The sequence below is a fragment of the Stylophora pistillata genome, chromosome 9 (assembly GCF_964205215.1).
Source record: "Stylophora pistillata chromosome 9, jaStyPist1.2, whole genome shotgun sequence".
Lineage (NCBI taxonomy): Eukaryota > Metazoa > Cnidaria > Anthozoa > Scleractinia > Pocilloporidae > Stylophora > Stylophora pistillata.
Window position 1 is genome coordinate 22847918 of NC_142527.1, and position 20062 is coordinate 22867979.

The window sequence follows — 20062 nt, forward strand, 5'->3', positions numbered from 1 at the left end:
CAGCGATATCAACTGAAAAAGAAATAGGAAACTGAAAATAAGGAGGAGAGTGATTTATGCAAATAATATCTGACTGTCAATAGAGCGTGGCATTCAGAGTGACGTTTGTCTGACTTTACAAGCAGGCTGGACAATAATAAGGTGATTAGGTCCAATGTTTTCTTGTGCCCGACGTCAGGTCTCATCAGATCTACTCAAAACCTTGTTTTAAGTAAGTTTCTTATTTGGCTTTTAATGCAGATCTGATTGGTTTCCTTAGATCGATATTTTCGAATCAAACCGACGACACTCTGATGCCCTGTTTTTCACATTCATAATTATTCCAGATGGTTGTCTTTCGAAAATGCCATTTTTAACTGACTTGAAGACATATTCTAAACTTCTACCCTAAGATGGCCTTCGAGGGTTATTTTACAATTTTGATTCAGCAAGTCTAAATGATACGCTGCAAAATGTAATAATCGCCCCAAAATGGAAAGCTAACGCAAAATTAAATGCCTTAATATCGACGGCTAATGTAACAAATCACTCAACGCAAAATGTAATAACTTTTCAACCCGAAATGTACTAACTTCTTTATCGCATTGTGTAATAACGAAAAATGCAATAGCTTTCGAATGACCTTACCCATCGTAGATTATATGAATCAAATAAAAGACTTTAAGGTTTCCTTGTAATCTCTAAAGGCAGGGTTCCCCCGCTTGTGAATTAATACTAAAGCATTAACTCTGATTTAACTACCATTTACTCGCTCAACAATTGTTCTATATTTTGGCTATTGAACACCAGAGGGTGGGTACATTTCGCTGACCCCCAGTCCATGGACTATCCTCGATGGACTACCTAAATGGACTACCCATATGGACTACCTAAATGGAGTACCCATATGGACTACCTAAATGGACTACCCATATGGACTACCTAAATGGACTACCTATATGGACTACCTACATGGAGTGCCCATATGGACTACCTAAATGGACTACCGATATGGACTACCTAAATGCCATATGGACTTCCCATATGGACTACCTAAATGGAGTACCCATATGGACTACCTAAATGGACTACCTATATGGACTACCTAAATGGACTACCTATATGGACTACCTACATGGAGTGCCCATATGGACTACCTAAATGGACTACCGATATGGACTACCTAAATGCCATATGGACTACCTAAATGGAGTACCCATATGGACTACCTAAATGGACTACCGATATGGACTACCTAAATGCCATATGGACTACCTAAATGGACTACCGATATTGACTACCTAAATGGACTACCCATATGGACTACCTAAATGGACTACCGATATGGACTACCTAAATGCCATATGGACTACCTAAATGGACTACCGATATGGACTACCTAAATGGACTACCCATATGGACTACCTAAATGGAGTACCCATATGGACTACCTAAATGGAGTACCCATATGGACTACCTAAATGGACTACCGATATGGACTACCTAAATGCCATATGGACTACCTAAATGGACTACCGATATGGACTACCTAAATGGACTACCCATATGGACTACCTAAATGGACTACCTATATGGACTACCTACATGGAGTGCCCATATGGACTACCTAAATGGACTACCTATATGGACTACCTAAATAAAGTACCCATATGGACTACCTAAATGGAGTACCCATATGGACTACCTAAATGGACTACCCATATGGACTACCTAAATGCCATATGGACTACCCATATGGACTACCCATATGGACTACCCTAAATTACCTACCTTTAAAAAAACACAGAGATCGATAATAGATAGTCGCCATTTTGTTTTCTTAATGCCGCTGGTCAGCTGTTCTTCTTTGTTCTTTATTCATTCATCGCGCGTGAAGGGTGGTGAGTAATTCGAATTTACAATATTGTATCTTATAAGCTTGGCTGTCCTCGAGAGGTAGGACATCGGCTTTTTTTATCTTTAGGTCCTCCGAACATAGTTATGTCTGGTTGCGACAAAAGGGTCGCACTTGTCACAAGCACGCGATGACAGATTTTATGTCCAATGTAAACACCAAATGTGTTAGTGCGGCTGCCTTTCTTTGACCGTAAGTGTAACTATTTCCTGCTATGTAAGCAGGAAATATTTATATTCTAGGAAATATCTCTGGGCCCAGCTCTACAGTGTAGTTATTTTCACGGATAGTGCGATCTTCTGACGATTAGAGCAGTACATTGAAGCTTAAACTAAAGCTACACAACAACACCAACCGTGCGTCAGTCAAGAGCGATCAAGCAGTCCTGGTAGATTATCGAAGCATTTGTTTTCTCTTTAATAACAGCCGTGGAAATATATCGTGGAAATATATCGGTTTATTTTTAACAGGTTGTCGCCGGTTGAACGCGTCTGGTACAAAAGAGAATGAAGTCCCTCTTTTCGCTCGATTCGCTCGCGTGAAGGTAGGTAATTTAGGGTAGTTCATATGGGTAGTCCATTTAGGTAGTCCATATGGGTAGTCCATCGAGGGTAGTCCACGGACTGGGGGTCAGCGAAATGTTCCCACCCCTCATGAGATCTAGTTACGCATAAAATTACAAAGTTTATATAAGGCTATTTTCTGTCATCTATTAGTTTTGAAGCCGCCATGTTTATCATTAGTCTTGCAGGGGTTTGATTGTTTGATTCTTGCTAGATATCTTGCTCTTGCTCAAAATCTCCTCAAAAATTCCTCTACAGCTTTGCTTTTCATTTATCTTCTGCCAAGTTCGCAGAATTTCTCACTTATGTTAGCTATGAGGAAACTCTGCACACGCTGGTTTTACAGACTTGGACTGCATACTTTCGGTTAACTTGACTTTATTCTTCACAATCTAACATTACACTAGCTCTACACCTAGGAATATTCGCGAACTTTTTATTAATGCATCTGACGTCCATACATATAACAGGCGTTTTTCTTCCAGGGAGAATTTCTATGTACAGAAATCTAGATTCCAAATGAAATTTAAGTCTTTCTCTGCGTTTGGTACGAGGTTATGGAGCTGTCTAAACCCTGACTTGCGTAAGCTCACGAAAAGAGCATTAAAAAGGAAAATTCAAAAGTTGCTTTTGACTATACTTGGGATTGAGGACTATTATGTTGACGCCCATTCACTAATATTGAAATTCAATACCAATGATTATCGAAAATTATAACTGTAGTACTTCGCTCGCATCCGTATATCACAATTCTCTCCTCTCTACTTTCCAGTCTGCTCTGCCTGTATTTGTCTTGTCTTAACTCACTAGTAATTTTATTGTATTTAATTTGTATGACAACTGTACGTATCTTTTAGCTTATAATGTAGTAAACTAATGCATGGCTTATAACCCCTATAATATTGTAGTAATGAAATCTCTTTAGTTTATTGTAAATCTCTTTAGTTTATTGTGGTAGTGAAACTTCTTTAGTTTACAATGTATAGTATTTAATTATTTATTACTAATACCCGCCAAGACTAGCTAATGCTATATGCAGGTTGTGTAAATTTGCTTGTAATGCTCTATAAAATAATAATAAACAAACAAACAAACAAACACGTTCTGTTCTACGACCTATCTCAATCCCATCATTTTTAGAGTTACAAATTGCTTTGTTTTATTAGCTACGGATATACACACCCAGATACGTAAGTCCGGAGTGATAAGATAGCTTAAGCTAACTTGATAAAGTTCCAGTTTTGTTTTACACATTCTTCAATGATTCGTGGCCACTAATTTCCTGTTACATGGGCTTGCTCGACAATCATAGTGTTAATCTATGTATGCGGTTTTACTAGCGACCATTTGATTAAATACATCATTGTTTGTGAAGGCTCGATTACACGACGCCGGTTAATACTTCCTTTGACATTCCACAAATCAGTGCCAGTGACTGAGCACGTGCAAATTAGTGGATGGGTGAATGGGTGGATGGAAGGATTCACGGAAGAAAAAGGGCAGGAAGGATGAGTTGATAAATATTAGAACTTAGTTAACGGTACAGAGAAGATATTTCAGAAATATTGATCATGCCCTTTAGAAGAGCTTTTGTACAAATTACTTGAAGTTTAGAATTTGTTTCAGATGCTTTTGAATCATGAGCTAGATATGGATGGACATAAAAACTGAGAAAATAAACTCCAATTTTGAGCGTAGTTTTTACAGGATTGCTGATCAGCGTCATACCGTTAGATGCTGAGACAATGGTAGCGAAAATAAATGAATATCTTACCCAATAAAATGTCTTCTACTGCGAGCGTAGTATTAGACTGTAGTAGTTCACAAACGAATTGACCCAAATTTTCTTTAGAAATTTTGTTAAAACGAAGAATTGTAGAACCTTTCGATTGCTGGCAAAAGTTGGGAGGCAGAAATTAATCAGACACGCTGTAATTTCCATTTTTTTTTAAGGCGAGGCCTTGAAATGTCCACCGCCAGTGGTAGAGATGCAACTTGTTGTAATCCAGGCCGTTTGCATGACATCTTAATGTGGCATTTGACAAGTCAGATGTAACTTGACGATTTCTTGTAGTAAGCTCAGGAACGGTTGGTGAACCTACACGAGAGAGTAAAACCACGTTTATTAAAAGATGATCATCGGTTCTCTCTTGAAATTGACATTGAGAGTATTGGTTTTGATTTTTTGCGATTGCGAAGCTGCTTGTCAGCAATTTTAAAAATAAGCAACGTCAAAAGCAATTATAACAGTGATAAAATAGATAAAGACCAATAAATTAAATTAGGAAACGAGGAGGGTTAGTTGCCCGAAGTTAGTTGATTCATACTCCAAAAAGTTTCAGTAGGTGAATTTCGAATACTGACAAACGTCTGACGCTTTACCAATTTTCATTTTAAATCAGTACAGAAATAAATTGATAATTCATTTATTTTTCTTTTAGATAAGTGAGTAACGAGACAAAACACGAAATGATGATGAAAAAAATTGTCTCACAGGCGACTGATACTCGAATGACACGCCATCTTGTAAGATACTTGTTCCTGGCTTTGCAGGTGAAGTCGGCAGCATGACTTCCGTCGACTTCAGTCGACTTCAGAAAGGTGTAATGATGAAAAAATATTGTCCCCCTGTTTCTTTTCTTTAAGGGATACTGAATGGTTGAGATCACCATCTTTGAGTTCCATGCCATCCATGAACCACTTCACTGTTGGAAGGGGTCGGCCGGTCACGTTGCAGAATATGACGGCCTTTCTTCCGGCAAAAAGCTGTACAGAATCCTCTGCCACACTAATTGACGGATTATCTGTTCAATAGACAAACAAAAACTTCTATCAAATTTAATTGTCCTGACGGTAAAACGAATTATACTTGTTAGAATTGCCTAATAAACACCGAGATCCTTTCCAAACTTGGCCAGAAAAAGTTTCACGACACAAATTTATTTCAGCCATTGGGCATCCGTCTGTCGACACTAATACAGGTACTGTCAAACCTGTAATATATAGATTTAGCCAAGCCTAAAGGCGGAGCTTCCAATGAGTGAAAATTTTGCAATAAAATTTCTTTACATATATTAAAATGTTTTAGCCAAAAATCATTCATTCAGTATAGATTAAACCCATTGACACTTGCGTGTAACACGTGCCTGTGAAAAGTCAAAATTTTGGAGAAACCAAGAGAGCAAACACAATACGCAGTAAATTTTAAAAAATCATCTTTTCCAAAAAACAAGCTCCAGTGAAACAAGACTAATTAAAGAACTTCTTTCGGACGAAAAAAGCGATAGGTGCATGTTACGTTTTAACTCAAAAATCAAGATGAAAGATAAATATCGCTAAATATTTTCTCATGTGTGCAAATGGCATGTGGATCATATTTCAAATATGCGAATTTGTCCGTGAGTGAAGAGATCTCAAGTTCCATGTAATTTATCGATATGAAGCAAGACTAAAATGGGGATTTTACTAAAATTAATAACGGGGAACGGGGAACGGGAAACGGGGAACGGGGAACGGGGAACGGGGAACGGGGAACGGGAAACGGGAAACGGGAAACGGGAAACGGGAAACGGGAAACGGGAAACGGGAAACGGGAAACGGGAAACGGGAAACGGGAAACGGGAAACGGGAAACGGGAAACGGGAAACGGGAAACGGGAAACGGGAAACGGGAAACGGGAAACGGGAAACGGGAAACGAGGAACGAGGAACGGGGAACGGGGAACGGGGAACGGGGAACGAGGAACGGGGAACGAGGAACGGGGAACGGGGAACGCGGAACGGGGAATGAGTGTACAGCGGTAACCCGCCTGAGAATTCAAAATGGCGGAGTAAAGGGAACTAAAAGGGTCTGGCAACTAGTTTTGAGAACGCTCTTCGAACGCGATCGTCGGAGCAAAAAGCATGGACGGTAAGTGTAGGTTTTATTGAAGGATTTTACTTTGAAATGTTGAGTGCCTCATAAATTTAGTTTGTGTCTGGCACACATTGCAGGTTGCATAGAAATGAAATCCTCGGAGAGGTGAGTATCTTACAATTTATGCACAACATTTGAACAATCAACTCAGAACTACAAGCTCGCGGCATTTATTCTTATATTCATAGAGTAATTGTACTGCAAGGTAACGAAGTTTACCTCCAATATCTTCACCGCTACAACCAAGCAATATCAATAATGTATATGAGCACGATCCTTCGCAGTAAAGCACTATTTGAGCAATAGTGAAAATCAGACCTGAAAAAAATTTCAGGCCTGTACGGGATTCGAACCACTGACCTCTGCGATACTAGTGCAGCGCTCTTACCAATTGAGCTAACAAGCCAACTGAGAGCAGGCCATCAAATTAATTCGACATAAACCCGTAGATGATGAATCAAACAACAACAAACATATGAAACATATGTGTGAACTGCGGTTATGAGACGTATATGAGCACGATCCTTCGCAGTAAAGCACTATTTGAGCATATACGTCTCATAACCGCAGTTCACACACATGTTTCATATGTTTGTTGTTGTTTGATTCATCATCTACGGGTTTATGTCGAATTAATTTGATGGCCTGCTCTCAGTTGGCTTGTTAGCTCAATTGGTAAGAGCGCTGCACTAGTATCGCAGAGGTCAGTGGTTCGAATCCCGTACAGGCCTAAAATTTTTTTCAGGTCTGATTTTCACTATTGCTCAAATAGTGCTTTACTGCGAAGGATCGTGCTCATATACGTCTCATAACCGCAGTTCACACATATGTTTCATATGTTTGTTGTTGTTTAATATCAATAATGTTGAAAAGCAAACAGCTGAATGACTGATATGTTGAGTTTTAAATGACAGTTGTTTTTTTCTAGTTGTTTTTTTCTTTTTTAAACAATAACTTTTGTCGCTTAAAATGATTTCTTATGAAATTGAAAACAATGTCTAAGAAGGAAAATGCTATTTATTGCAGTAAAAGACAATTTTAACCTGGGTTGGTAGACCTTCATTTTCATATTTCATATGTTTTCATATTTTAGCATGTCTTCAAAGCTTTTTTGAGGCCTTTCGAAGATTAAGTGTTAAATCAAATGTTTGATAACATGTAAAATTAAATGTTATTAAAAGTTCTGTCAATGTTTGATTTCTCTATTGTTTACATGGAAGTTTATGGGTCGATACAAAGATGTGTTCCTGATGTTATTTTGCGGTAAGGTAAGCAGATATCTGCCTGTAGTAATTTCAATAACTAGGCTGGTTATTACGTTTCCTAGCTCATTTCTGTTAATCTAAGATATTACCTCCTTGCTACTTATCTGCAAAAAATGCTGTTGGGCAATGCAAACAACCAACATACCCAAACTCAGCCAAAAGATGCAGATTTCAGGAAGGAAAAACAAAGAGAGACGTCAGAACAAATGGTGGCAACCATTGCAGAAACGTTGACTTCGAATTCTCGCCTCGGAATACTAGGCTTCGTGGCTTCGCCTGGGTAATAGTTAAATAAAAGCGAGTCGTCTAATTTCGCTGCAAGCGGCGACCTAGCGATAAAATCAGTGTATGTAAACATCGTTTACTCCGCCATTTTGAATTCTCAAGTGGGTTACCGCTGTACACGCGTTCCCCGTTTGCCGTTCCCCGTTTGCCGTTCCCCGTTTGCCGTTCCCCGTTTGCCGTTCCCCGTTTGCCGTTCCCCGTTTGTCGTTCCCCGTTTGCCATTCCTCGTTTGCCGTTCCCCGTTTGCCGTTCCTCTTTTGCCGTTCCCCATTCCCTGTTCCCATTCCCCGTTCCCCGTTCCTAGTTTTAGTAACATCCCTAAAATGATTAAAACGCTGTACACCCGTTTCCCGTTTGCCGTTCCCCATTCCCTGTTCCCATTCCCCGTTCCCCGTTCCTAGTTTTAGTAACATCCCTAAAATGATTAAAACGCTGTACACCCGTTTCCCGTTTGCCGTTCCCCGTTTGCCGTTTCCCGTTTGCCGTTCCCCGTTTGCCGTTCCCCGTTTGCCGTTCCCCGTTCCCCGTTTGCCGTTCCCCGTTTGCCGTTCCCCGTTTGCCGTTCCCCGTTTGCCGTTCCCCGTTTGCCGTTCCCCGTTTTCCGTTTCCCGTTTGCCGTTCCCCGTGTGCCGTTCCTCATTTGCCGTTACCCGTTCCCCGTTCCCAGTTCCCAGTTTTAGTAACATCCCTAAAATGGCCAAGAAATATTTCGGGACGACAGATTTATTCAAAACAGTTTTTGATTTGCTGTTATATGCGAAAAACGTACAAATTTCTTACGTGTACAAAGCCCACGCGGTAAAATTCGTCATGCTTAGGTTGTTGTTTACTTGCCTTCAAGGCCAGAAATTGCGCTGCGTTATGTTGAAAATTCTGAAAAAAATTCGATTTGACGCAAAATCTTCTATGAAACAACACTTTTTGAACACATTGACCGCTATATATTGTTTCGCATCTCTTGTTTCGCGCCCAGGATAAAAACAAACAAAATTACTACTGTTTCCTTTTTTAAATTTTTTCAATGATGCGATTCTAGGAAAATCTGATACCTGACTCGTGAATTCCGCGACAAATTGCACGCGAAAAGCGATATCGCATCAATCGCGGAATTCACGAGTCAGGCAATGAATTTTCCTATAAAGTTGAACAATTCATGTTGAATGTGATGTACATTAATTCCTATCTGCTTAAACACGAAGGCGCGCTATACAAAGAAGTCTTCCCTGGGAAGACTTGGGCTCATTTGTCACTCACCGTTGACGTGTGCGGGTCAAATTCAAATGCTGGTAGAGGAACAAAAGGAGCTTATGAGATACCTATTGTTTACTTCCACCAGCATGGTGGCATGAGGTAACGTGCGAACCACCTACTTCGATCTCAAATTTACCGCCACAAATAAAGACAGTTTCCATTGGAGGAAGGAAATAAAAATCTCAAGAATTCTTGTATTGTGATGAATACATAAAACAATTTTAAGGAATGCGCCCGCTGTTCACTGCTTTGGAGTAGCTGTAGCTCAAGCTGACTTGACTCTAAGAGTTCTACATCACACGACGGTTGATTGACAAATGGTCCAGTGGGACCCAAGGCTCCTTTTATAGCGCGCCTTCGTGTTTAATAGTAGGTTCAATTATCTAATTTGCACAAATAGTCTTACCGGCAGCCCGGATAACCATTTTGACGTCGATCCTCAGTAGCAAAAGGTCAGTTGAGAATACTGCAAGAATCAATTCTTTATCTGGTCTGTCTGTCATGTTTTGAAGTTTCTCGAAGACAATATCATTATCTATGCCGACGACCGAAATGTGAACACCTTGCTCCTTAAGTTCCTGCGCGGGCGCAAATATATCGAAAGGTGGCGTTTGTGCCCCATCAGTAATCAAAACTGCAATTTTCGCGACGTTCTTCCGAGAAAATCGAAATACCTTTTTTGACGCCACTTCTAAACCTTTGTTTATCATTTTTCTTGAACCAGGCATGGGCGGAGGGACATAATAAAATGCAGAGCGAAACTCAGATAAATTGAAAATCTGGGAAAAATTTTTTGCCACAGTAGCCTCCTCGCCGAAAAACACTATCGCAGCATTAAGCGTTTTACAACTCATGAAGATTTCCATAGTGACTGCCGTCACAAATCTTTGAACATCCCCAAAGATAGTTGTTGTACTTTCACTTGCATCCAAAATGAATGCTATGTCTGGCCCATTTCCGCACTGGCTATCAACTGTAAAAAAATTTAAAAAGATAATTCAAATGACTAAAAGTGAAACATATGGAAAACATGAACGTAGAATTCACCCAAACTGTTCTTTTTTTTTTTTTTTCCTGGAGCATCAGCTGAGAGCTGAGGCACAGCGAAAGAAGCTGATTTGTAACCTGGAAAATGATTTGACCGAGACTGCGAAAATGAAAATTACAACCAGCGAGTTTATCACAATTTTTTGTTTCAATCTGATTTTCTAGATAATGAATAGTTTGCCATACCTGAAATTCCGGTATTTCTGAGAAAGGAAGAGGGGGAAGGCTCCGTAAGAAAAAGATAGGAAAAGGAATAAAGAGCGAAAAGTTTGTTTTTGATAAATTTTCAGCGAGTTAAAGCAATGAAATTGGTTTAGTGCAAAAAAACCCATGAAGTTTCCTTCGTTATCTACCCATATCTTCGAACACAAACGCTGTCTCCCATGGGATCTGCTCCACTGTTCGCTTGAATTGATCCTTATCAAAAGATTTCATGTCACGGTACTTCATTCGAGAAGATTGTCTGCTTAAATTTTCGCGTGCATACTTGCGAACTACAAAGACTGGTAGATGATCTGCTAAGCCAATGTCTGCACTGGTGACAAAATTTATTCGCTGTGGTTGATTACGGTACACATGATCAAGGAAAGTTTTGCTTATGGGGCGGGTTGTAAAATCAACCAACTGTTTAAAATTCATACCACGCAACCCTTTAGCGAGTCTATGCTTATCATAATTCTTCCTATCGTTATAGTCATTGTTCATGTCAGAGACAATGATAGTTTCTTTGTTTAACAAATGAACCCATTCGATGAGCTCTTCGATTTTAATATCATCATCCGTTTTGGAGGACGGTGGTCGGTAAAAACTTCCGAAAATAATGGTCGCTTCGATTTATAAGGACACACTTCCAGCCAATTTGCCTCCACCTCCGTGCTTTCCAAGTCATTTCTCCGTTTTGCAATAAGATCCTGACTAATAAGAGCCATAATACCGCCACCATTTGTCTTTCTGTCCCTTCGGTGAATTGTGAAACCCGGGATTGCAAAGCAAGTAACTGAAACGTCGGGCTTGAGAAATGTCTCAGTAATAAACAAAGCATCCAATTGAGAATGACCTGAGCGCATGTTTCCAAGTAGAAACAGCTTGATTTGTTCAAACTTGGTTGTTGTTAAATAGTTGACGTTCCAATGACCGATTCGTGGACCATTTTCCCCGAGTCCAAGATCAAAATATGAAGAAGAGTAATCACTTTTATCGGGTTCGGACAGAAACGAAGTTCCTGTTGTCGTTGTCGACGGACTGTATTCAGTAGGCGAAGAAAAGCTCCCTTCCAAAGTCGATAAATCCAACTGCGTAACATCAATTGGACCAGGGTTACTGGCAACATCATTGCAGAGATTAAAATAATGGTGAATAAGGCGACATTTAGGAGTTTTAAACCAAGTAATAACCTATGACTAGCAGGAGCTGGAACAATGGCGGATGACTTGATTCGCATTTGAACTCTAGGAAGACTTAAAAACGGCACACATAAAGATTTTGCGACAACAAATCCTTCCAGGCATATCTCTAGACGCTTATCTTCCAGGTTCAATGGGTTGCGATAAATGGAGTTGAAAATTAAACTTGAAACAAGCCAAAGTGTTACCAAGCGTTCGAGGGCCGACTTACACATCGCCATGTCTAACATCTTGTGTATGTTATATATATCTATGTGTTATATTTATGTGTTATATATACAATATGATACTAATATGACGTTTATTCAAACCTTTTGCATAGAGCTGAATTACAGGTTTATTACAATGAGAAGTTGTTAAGGTTGAGAACAGACGTCGGCATATCTTGGGAGATTTTACGTAGTTAACTAACGGATACTCTGGACACACTTTGCATTTTTTGTGAAGCAAGCGGCCGAAGCAGCCACGCCGTGGTTTACCGAATGTAACGAAATTCACCGCTGACCGGGTGATCGCTTTAACGACAGCTTTTACGTTACGCGATCGCACGATCGCACACGATAAATGATGGCGGTCCTCAGCAAAACTTTGGAAGCTAGAACTGATCGGAGCGATCAGCATATTTCCTATATGGACGAGATCTCATTTATCCAGAACAAACTCTTTTTTGAGACATTCCCAGCTGCTACTGTGAAGTTACGAGCGTCCTGTGCCATGTCAAGCTGCTGGGAAATTCAATAATTATTTGCTAACTCACTACCTTCATCGAAAGATGGCTGTACTTGACAGCGTGAACCATACGAGAATGGCTGTTCCAGTATTTGAATCGCTTAAAGAGTATTTTAAAAAGATAAATTTGAAAGATACCAAAGTAATTCAACACTTGGCTGTATTCAAAACGGCAATAACGTCGTTATGTTTTCGTGACAATCGTTCCAAAGAAACAATCTTCAGTCTAGCGTTTGTTAACCGTTATGAGTGTAAAATCAAGGAAAAGCTCTCCACAAGCGATAGTGACGGAGATGAAATGCCAGTAACATGGAAAGGAAACCAACCAGCTGAATTTATTCCTTCAGTTAGCCTGCCGGTTTTAAGATTGCGAGGAGGAGCTAATGGAGACGACGAAAAGTGGTTGTGTGGCATTTGTGGGAAGTTGCACGTCTCCAGGAGAAATGTTGACGTGCATATGGATTCTGCTCATGCTACGAACCCAGATTTCACCTGCGTTACATCACCTGATGGGCTCTCAAAGTGGAAGTGCAGTTTGTGTGGCAATCTTCTCTCTTCAAAGCAGCGAGTGATTTCACATTTAATTAAAACTCATGGTAAAACAAACCTTGGCGAGAAAGAACATCAACACACCCTAAATTCCCGAACGACATTGTGGAGAAGAAAGCGTTCAGCTAATGGCTCTTTTGTTCAAGGACAAGCTCTTCTACTGCTTATCTGGAGCAAAATTTAAGCTTTAACTCTGAACATTGCTCAGCTATTTTAAATGAATCACCTAGACAGGAAGATGCAAGCTTTGTCTCAAGTTTCTATCAGTCAATTTCAGGAAAAGAATATTTACACTTTTTACCTCATAACAACACTTGTGATGCTGAAATCTCAAGACAAAGCTCACATTGTTACAACAAAGGGAACAGTGCCTAGAGTGTTATAACTCATTGCCCAGCTTCTGAGAATTTATATTGTGACCCAGTTATTTGTGAGGAAGTAACATACTCATCAGACTCAGACTGTTCCGCAACCAGTTGCACTGATTATAGTTCCTCTGAAACAGAGCAATCGACATCCAGTAGTGAATCAGACTCAGAAGACCAGGAGACAGACTTAGTCTCAGATAAATCTGTTGACATGACCCCGTCACTAGTTAATGAAAAGGAGAAACTGAGCATACTAATTTTATCATACATTGCTAAACATAAATTAAGCGGCTCTGCTTCTGTTGACCTGTTAGATCTTCTTAAATTCATTGCCCCAAAAGATAACACCTTACTGTCATTGACACTCAGTGAGATTAAAGAAACACTAGGAGATTGCATTGTTAACGTCTTTGATTATTGTGGAAAGTGCTTTTCGATTTTTCCAAAGGATGAGAGTGTTTACCGGTGCAATACAACAGACAATGGGGGAAACCAATGTGCAGGTTTACGTTTTGGTGGCAATTTGGGTAATCAGGCTAAAAAGCAGAGGAACTTGTACTTTGTGACTGTTTCAATTGAACAGCAGTTGACAAAACTTCTGGAGCGCAACAGCATCTGGATGAAAATTCAACAATATAAAGACACACCAAACTGTTCATCAAATATCAGGGACATTGTTGATGGAACAGTATACAGGAAATTTAAAGAACCTGGAGGATTTCTCTCCAATAAAGCCAATTTAACTCTACTTTTTAATACAGATGGCATACCATTATACAAATCTTCAAAGGTTAATATTTGGCCTGTTTTCCTTGCCATAAATGAACTTCCTCCAGAAGAACCGTTTGCAAAGAAGAACATGATACTCTGGGGATTATGGCAAGGGAAGGGAAAACCTAGGTTTTCCACTTTTTTTGAGGTGTTTACAGATGACCTTATCCGACTGAAGTGTAAAGGTTTCACCATCTCGGAGAAATGCAGTCCTAAAGTTATGCTTGCACTTGGCACTACAGACCTACAAGGTAAAGCATACCTTATGTACATGAGTCACCATAATGGTATCAATGGTTGCATTACCTGCGAAGAGGAAGGTTTTGTTACAAAGCAAGGCAAAGGACATGTACGTTGTTATCCTTTCAAAGATCCACCTGCCCCATTAAGAACTAGTGAAAGTGTGGTTGAGAATTCTTTGTCTGCTATGGAAAGTGGTCGCAGAGTGAGAGGTTTCCATGATGTGACACCATTGGCAAAGCTTCCTTGGTTTGACCTGGTACTTGGAATTGTCCCAGACTACATGCATGGTGTCTTACTGGGTGTAACAAAACAACTTCTTAATCTTTGGTTGTCCTCATCAAAACATAAGAAGCCTTGGTTCATCGGACACAAAACAAAAACTATTGACAAAAGACTGAAAGAAATGAAACCACCTGACTTCATACAAAGACTTCCGCGACAACTGGAAACAAGTCGAGCTTATTTCAAGGTATCTGAACTACAAGCATGGCTTCTTTTTTATTCTATACCATGCCTCATTGACATTTTACCAGAAAAGTATTTGCAACATTTTGCTTGCCTAGTAGAAGGTATTTACATACTACTTGGAGATAATATAACACCAGATTTACTATCTTTGGCTAGAGATGTTTTATTCAGCTTTTACAGGGATCACCAGGTTCTTTATGGGGATAGCAACTGCAGTCTAAATGTGCATAATATTGGAGCACATTTAGTGACTTATGTACAAGCATGGGGGCCCCTTTGGGCATGGTCGTGTTTTCCTTTTAAAGATTTAAATGGAGCCCTACTAGAGAGTGTTCATGGGACAGGAAATCAGTGTCGCCAACTTATTTGGATGATGTATGCTCAAAATTCCCTCCGAACCAAATGCCATTTAATTACTGAAATCAATGTACGATGCTTTGTGGAGCAAATGCTTTCTGGTGAGAGAAGCCTACGAAATGTGAAGGATGCGGCAAACTGTCAAGTTGCAGGAGCCCTTAGGAAGTGGGCAGTCAACAATGACATTTATAAACAGGCATCCTTACTACTTCCTTCAAGTTACACCGATAGACCAGTCTTTTTAGAAGCAAAACGTGTGATTGTAAATGGTCATGTCATTTATTCAAGGATCTATAAAAGAATGAGAAAACATTGTGGATTTGCAGTTCTTGTGGAGCATAATGGAGGGAACTACATGGCCTTTTTTGAATACTTTTTGTTTGAGAGTAATGTAAAAACCGTTTTTGCTGTAATTAAGCCCATTATTTTAGATTTTGAAAACCCTTTCCTTGTGTGTGATAAACCAAAGCACCTCCTCAGAGTTGCAGGTGAAGATGACAAGTACACTGTTGTCACTGTGGACTGTATCCTTGAGAAAATCATTTACCTTTCTGGCAACCCAAACAATAGGTGTGTTGCTAGGGCTCCAAATTTCTGCGGTCATTGTCGATAAAGTTGTTTGTAATTTACAAAAAAGTGAGTCATTTACTTATTTATCATTGTACTTGTAGTATTAAGTATCTTTCTGTAAAGTTTTCTCTTCATGATGCGAGGCCTCAAAAGCAACCATTCTCAAGGTGTCAGAGGTAGTCACAATGTGACTCAATAATTCTTAAGAAAACTTTGGACTAAAATACAACGAGGAAGACAACAAAAACAAGCTGTAAGTTCTAGTTGTATCTTGTATTTTCATTCATGTAAATTCTATTATGCAATTTTCTATTCAGAACTCTGCAGTGAGGAGAATCTGTCAGAATTTTTAAATTGATTATGAGAAACTTATTTACGTAAAACCAACGGTAGTCATTGACTAGATGACTGTATAATCAGACAAATCTGCCAATAGATTTTTTATTATAACATAACCAAAGTAAAGCGCGCACTCTGATTGGTCAATTTAGCATCCCCCATTTGCCCATGGATGTACGCTGCTGACGTGAGCAAATGCAAAGACTATTTTTCTGTGCGCGCTTGTTTTTTCTGGTCACGCAAGATTTGTTAAAGAAAAGGGAACTCTTCAGCTACAATGTATCAATGTTATGTTATAAAACAAATGGTAAACACCACAGCGTACTCTATTGAGTTATGGATGCACTTGGGAGGTTTGCTAAGCACTCAAGAAGCTAGAGTCGCTCTCGGCTATCGCCTCGAGCGACTCTTACGCTTCTTTTGTGCTTAGCTACCTCCCGCGTGCATCCATAACTCAATAGTGTACGCTGTGGTGTTTACCATTTGTTAAATAGTGGCTTTGCTTAATGAAAAAAATTCAGCTCACAGAGAATTCATTTTTCAATGACAGGTGACTTAGAACTGTACATCAAGCGTGCCTGCCTAAAACTGGTTAATCAATTCACTCAGGGTTTCCTGCAACATTTTATTTTAAATTTCAAATCACTGATCACCATTCCTAACAAAAAAGAAAAGATCTCACTGATCTTGAAAAGGTAGATCTAGAATTGTATGCTAACCCATAAAGGTAAACCCTCCCAAAAAAGGATAGAGCCAATGATAGTTGTGTAGATGTTACTACTTTTTAGTCTATCAAGCTATAAGGTGAAGTACTTCTTTTCCTATTCTATTTCAAGATTTTGAAATAAAATGAAACTGACCAAGCTGAAAATTTCTCTCAGGTTTGCTATTATGTAAATTAGTTGTTAACTACTTCCAGCTTATTCCAGTTTTCTGAAAGAAATGCAGACTGGAAAAAGCTGTCAATTTCTGGCAGCAGCTAATACGTGCATTAAATTCCAGCTATTTCCAGCTTTTGAAAGAACTTAAAACTTGAAAAATCTGGAAAAATACTTTCTAGAAAAAAGCTAGAATAGGATTCTGGAATAAAACTGTCATATTCTAGAAATTTCTAGAAACTTCCAAAAATTAACAGAAAGCTGGAAATTGGTTTCGCAAGGGTAATTTCCTCCAGTCGTTGTTATGTATGTTGGGAGATTTTACGCAGTTAACTAACGGCGTAATTTCGGCTGGCAACCGTTCTTGCATGGTTCACTGGTACTAAATCTATCACTTTTTGGAATATAATCAGTAAAACTGTGGGGAACGATTCTTTATCATCAATGCGAAAATTATGAATAAAACAAACCAAATTAGTATATACTGCACAAGTGCTCTTGGAGCGCACTTACCGGCCAGTTCTGAAATTTCCACCACTATGTACCTTCACTAAGGTAAATAATTCTTAAAGACCTCGTTTGACGAAAACTAATTTTATATTATTGACAAAAATGAAAGATTTGCATAATAACTTTCAATTTTAAACTCTAACTACTTCCAGAGATAACTTGCTGTCAAAATTGAGAGCGAAAACAATAACAAAACAAAATCTGATCCCCTCTTTTATTGTTAGCAGCCGATAGAGCAGTTGTCTAAATCAGTTGAGATTTTCAATTTCACATTAATTACTTAGCTTATTACCTTTATCACACCGTATATATGGGGTCATATCATTCAATAAGTTTTAAGAAAGTTTCGCTTTCTCAGGTATAATTACCAAGATGGTGATAAATGTTTCATGTTATGAGAGATATTACAGTTTTGATTCGTTCCGGATAGCTTCGTCTTCTGGTGGTAAAAAGGCATTTGATGTTTTGACACTGATACTCGGAGGCGACCAGCTGCTTTTTCTACTGACGATTCTTGTAAATGCCGTATTGATCTTGCTGCTCAGGAATATGTACAGCCATGGGTTGATGGCGCTGTTTGCGTGACCAAACCAAAAACACACAAACATGACTATCGGCTGAAGAGTTACCTCAATATTCCATGTTTGCATGACATATCTCATGTGGACCACCTGTGCTGGGAGCCAGCAAAGGGCAAAGGTACAGGTAACAATGATGAGCATCTTAACAACTCTCCTCTTGGAGGTTTCGAGTTGCTCTCGGTTTCCTGTCAAATGTTCCACTCCAGGTGCAACATGGAACCATAACCTCCGTGCGGTAATAGTATACAAGACAGAAATAACACTCAAAGGGATCAGATAGTTGACCACTACTAGGAAGAGGAATATTCCTCGCAGAGCCCAGAGTTGATCACCCAAAACGTAAACAGATAGCATGCATTGGGAATTGTGGTCTTCCACGGTTTGTACAACAGGGAAAATGGACATAGAGGCCAATGACATGATCCAAATAAATGGCACTGTCAGCTTAGGCTTTCGGAACCAAAGATGGCGGCGGAAGGGATGAACAATGGCATAGTACCTATCGACTGCCATGAATGTCAGGCAGAGGATGGACGCTGTTATAGTAACATAGGCAGTGTATACGATAACTTTGCACGTGATGTCTCCCAATATTCCTGGTATCATCCATAAACCGTCTGTGTAGAGATGGGCAATCGACCAGGGCATCACAACCAACGTCACCAGCAAATCAGCGATGGCCATGTTGACGAACATGAAGCTTGTCAGCGATCTTACTTCAGGTTTCTTCCACACGATATAGATGAGGAAACCATTCCCCGAAAATGCTACGAGCATAGTGATGACGTACAGGACTGTGAGGATAACCACCTCGGTCTCTTTTAACGTCATCTTCGGTTTCTCTTTTTCTGTTGCTAAAGTTAGATAAGATGACCCTGATATTACTATTTGACGAATCACGAGTTAACAGCCTAGCCCCTTAAATCTTATCTGATAGCAACCTCGTTTACAAGATAAAATGAACCACACGCAGTGAGAGGAATCGATTGAGAATTTATAGAGAAAAAATTATAAGAACTTTTTTCAAATCAAGCTCACTCTGGTTTAGACCGATGTTCCTGGACGTCAATGGAGCAGTGGAAAGGCCGGAAGAAATTGGTTGAAACAGGAACAGGCAAGCAAAAACACATTACGAGTTTCTTGATAAATAATTATAACTTTGTGACTGATAATGAATCTAAGAATCAAAGTGAAGGTAATGCTTAGGTTTAGACTCTAAGTTAGCACAGATTATCAGAAAGAAGCAGTAGCAATAACGATTTCATTTCACTTCATCTTTCATTCCCAGTTTAACACCTGGTAGAACAAAAATAGCACTTGAGATAATGAACGATCTAGTATGTAAAGACATCGTCAATGGCACATGTATAGAATTGTTTTGGAAACAGAGAATCGATCTCCCCTTGAATTCGCTTTTCAACATCAACTTATTCCCCTCTAAATTATTGAGTTTAGAGGCGTTAATTGTCTTTTGATAATGCGTTACTATGTACCTGCGATAGAATGTATGGAAGACCACTCTCACCTTATAGACTTGTAATCTCTTAGCTCTAAAGGAAGAGAAAATAAGGAAAATAAATACATTTCAAGTTCAATGATCCAAGTGTTTCTTCAGGTTGATGTAGACTAAGAGACACCGTATACCTCTAGACAAGCTTAACAACCTTACTTCCCTCGTCCAACGGTTTGAAAATTCAGAAGCCCGAGCCTGATGAACTTGATGAACTACTGAGTTTAATCCTGATCACCCCTCTATTTTCACAGTTCAAGATGATTTGTTTTGAATATTAATGCGGGTATCGGGCACGCATCTCCTCATGACAGCCGGACAGGAATATCAAACTTAAATGCTTATATGTGTGGGGCTTAAAATGAATTGAAATCCAACATGGCTCATATTAATAGTCCATCCACGTACAACACGGGCTTGTGCCTTCCGCTTTGAAAGTCACTAAAAACTAATTAAAGCTCAAATGCGGCAGAGGTCAAACTAACGAACACCGTTTGGTAGCTATTTCGCTTTGAAGCAAGCCTTATTTTACATGATGTGATCATGTGTGTGAGGGTTATACTATT

At 39.4% G+C, this 20062-nt stretch overlaps 2 protein-coding genes across 2 annotated transcripts; one reads left to right on the forward strand and one right to left on the reverse strand.

Annotated features, from left to right (window-relative positions):
• The first annotated feature begins 13039 nt into the window (after window positions 1-13039).
• On the forward strand, window positions 13040-15934 carry LOC148723850 (uncharacterized). Its single transcript, XM_088734273.1, has one exon. The coding sequence runs from the start codon at window positions 13481-13483 to the stop codon at window positions 15719-15721; it is 2241 nt and encodes a 746-aa protein (XP_088590399.1). The 5' UTR covers window positions 13040-13480; the 3' UTR covers window positions 15722-15934.
• A 1536-nt stretch (window positions 15935-17470) lies between these two features.
• LOC148723851 (QRFP-like peptide receptor) lies at window positions 17471-19718 on the reverse strand. The gene is made up of 3 exons (XM_088734228.1): window positions 19631-19718; window positions 19480-19536; window positions 17471-18840 (listed from the first exon to the last, which is right to left on the reverse strand). The coding sequence occupies exon 3, from the start codon at window positions 18815-18817 to the stop codon at window positions 17810-17812; it is 1008 nt and encodes a 335-aa protein (XP_088590354.1). The 5' UTR covers window positions 18818-18840; window positions 19480-19536; window positions 19631-19718; the 3' UTR covers window positions 17471-17809.
• Window positions 19719-20062: the final 344 nt, after the last annotated feature.

Coding starts and splice junctions, on each gene's coding strand:
- LOC148723850 (XM_088734273.1), top strand. CDS start 13,481: ATGACCCCGTCACTAGTTAATGAAAAGGAGAAACTGAGCATACTAATT.
- LOC148723851 (XM_088734228.1), bottom strand. CDS start 18,817: ATGACGTTAAAAGAGACCGAGGTGGTTATCCTCACAGTCCTGTACGTC.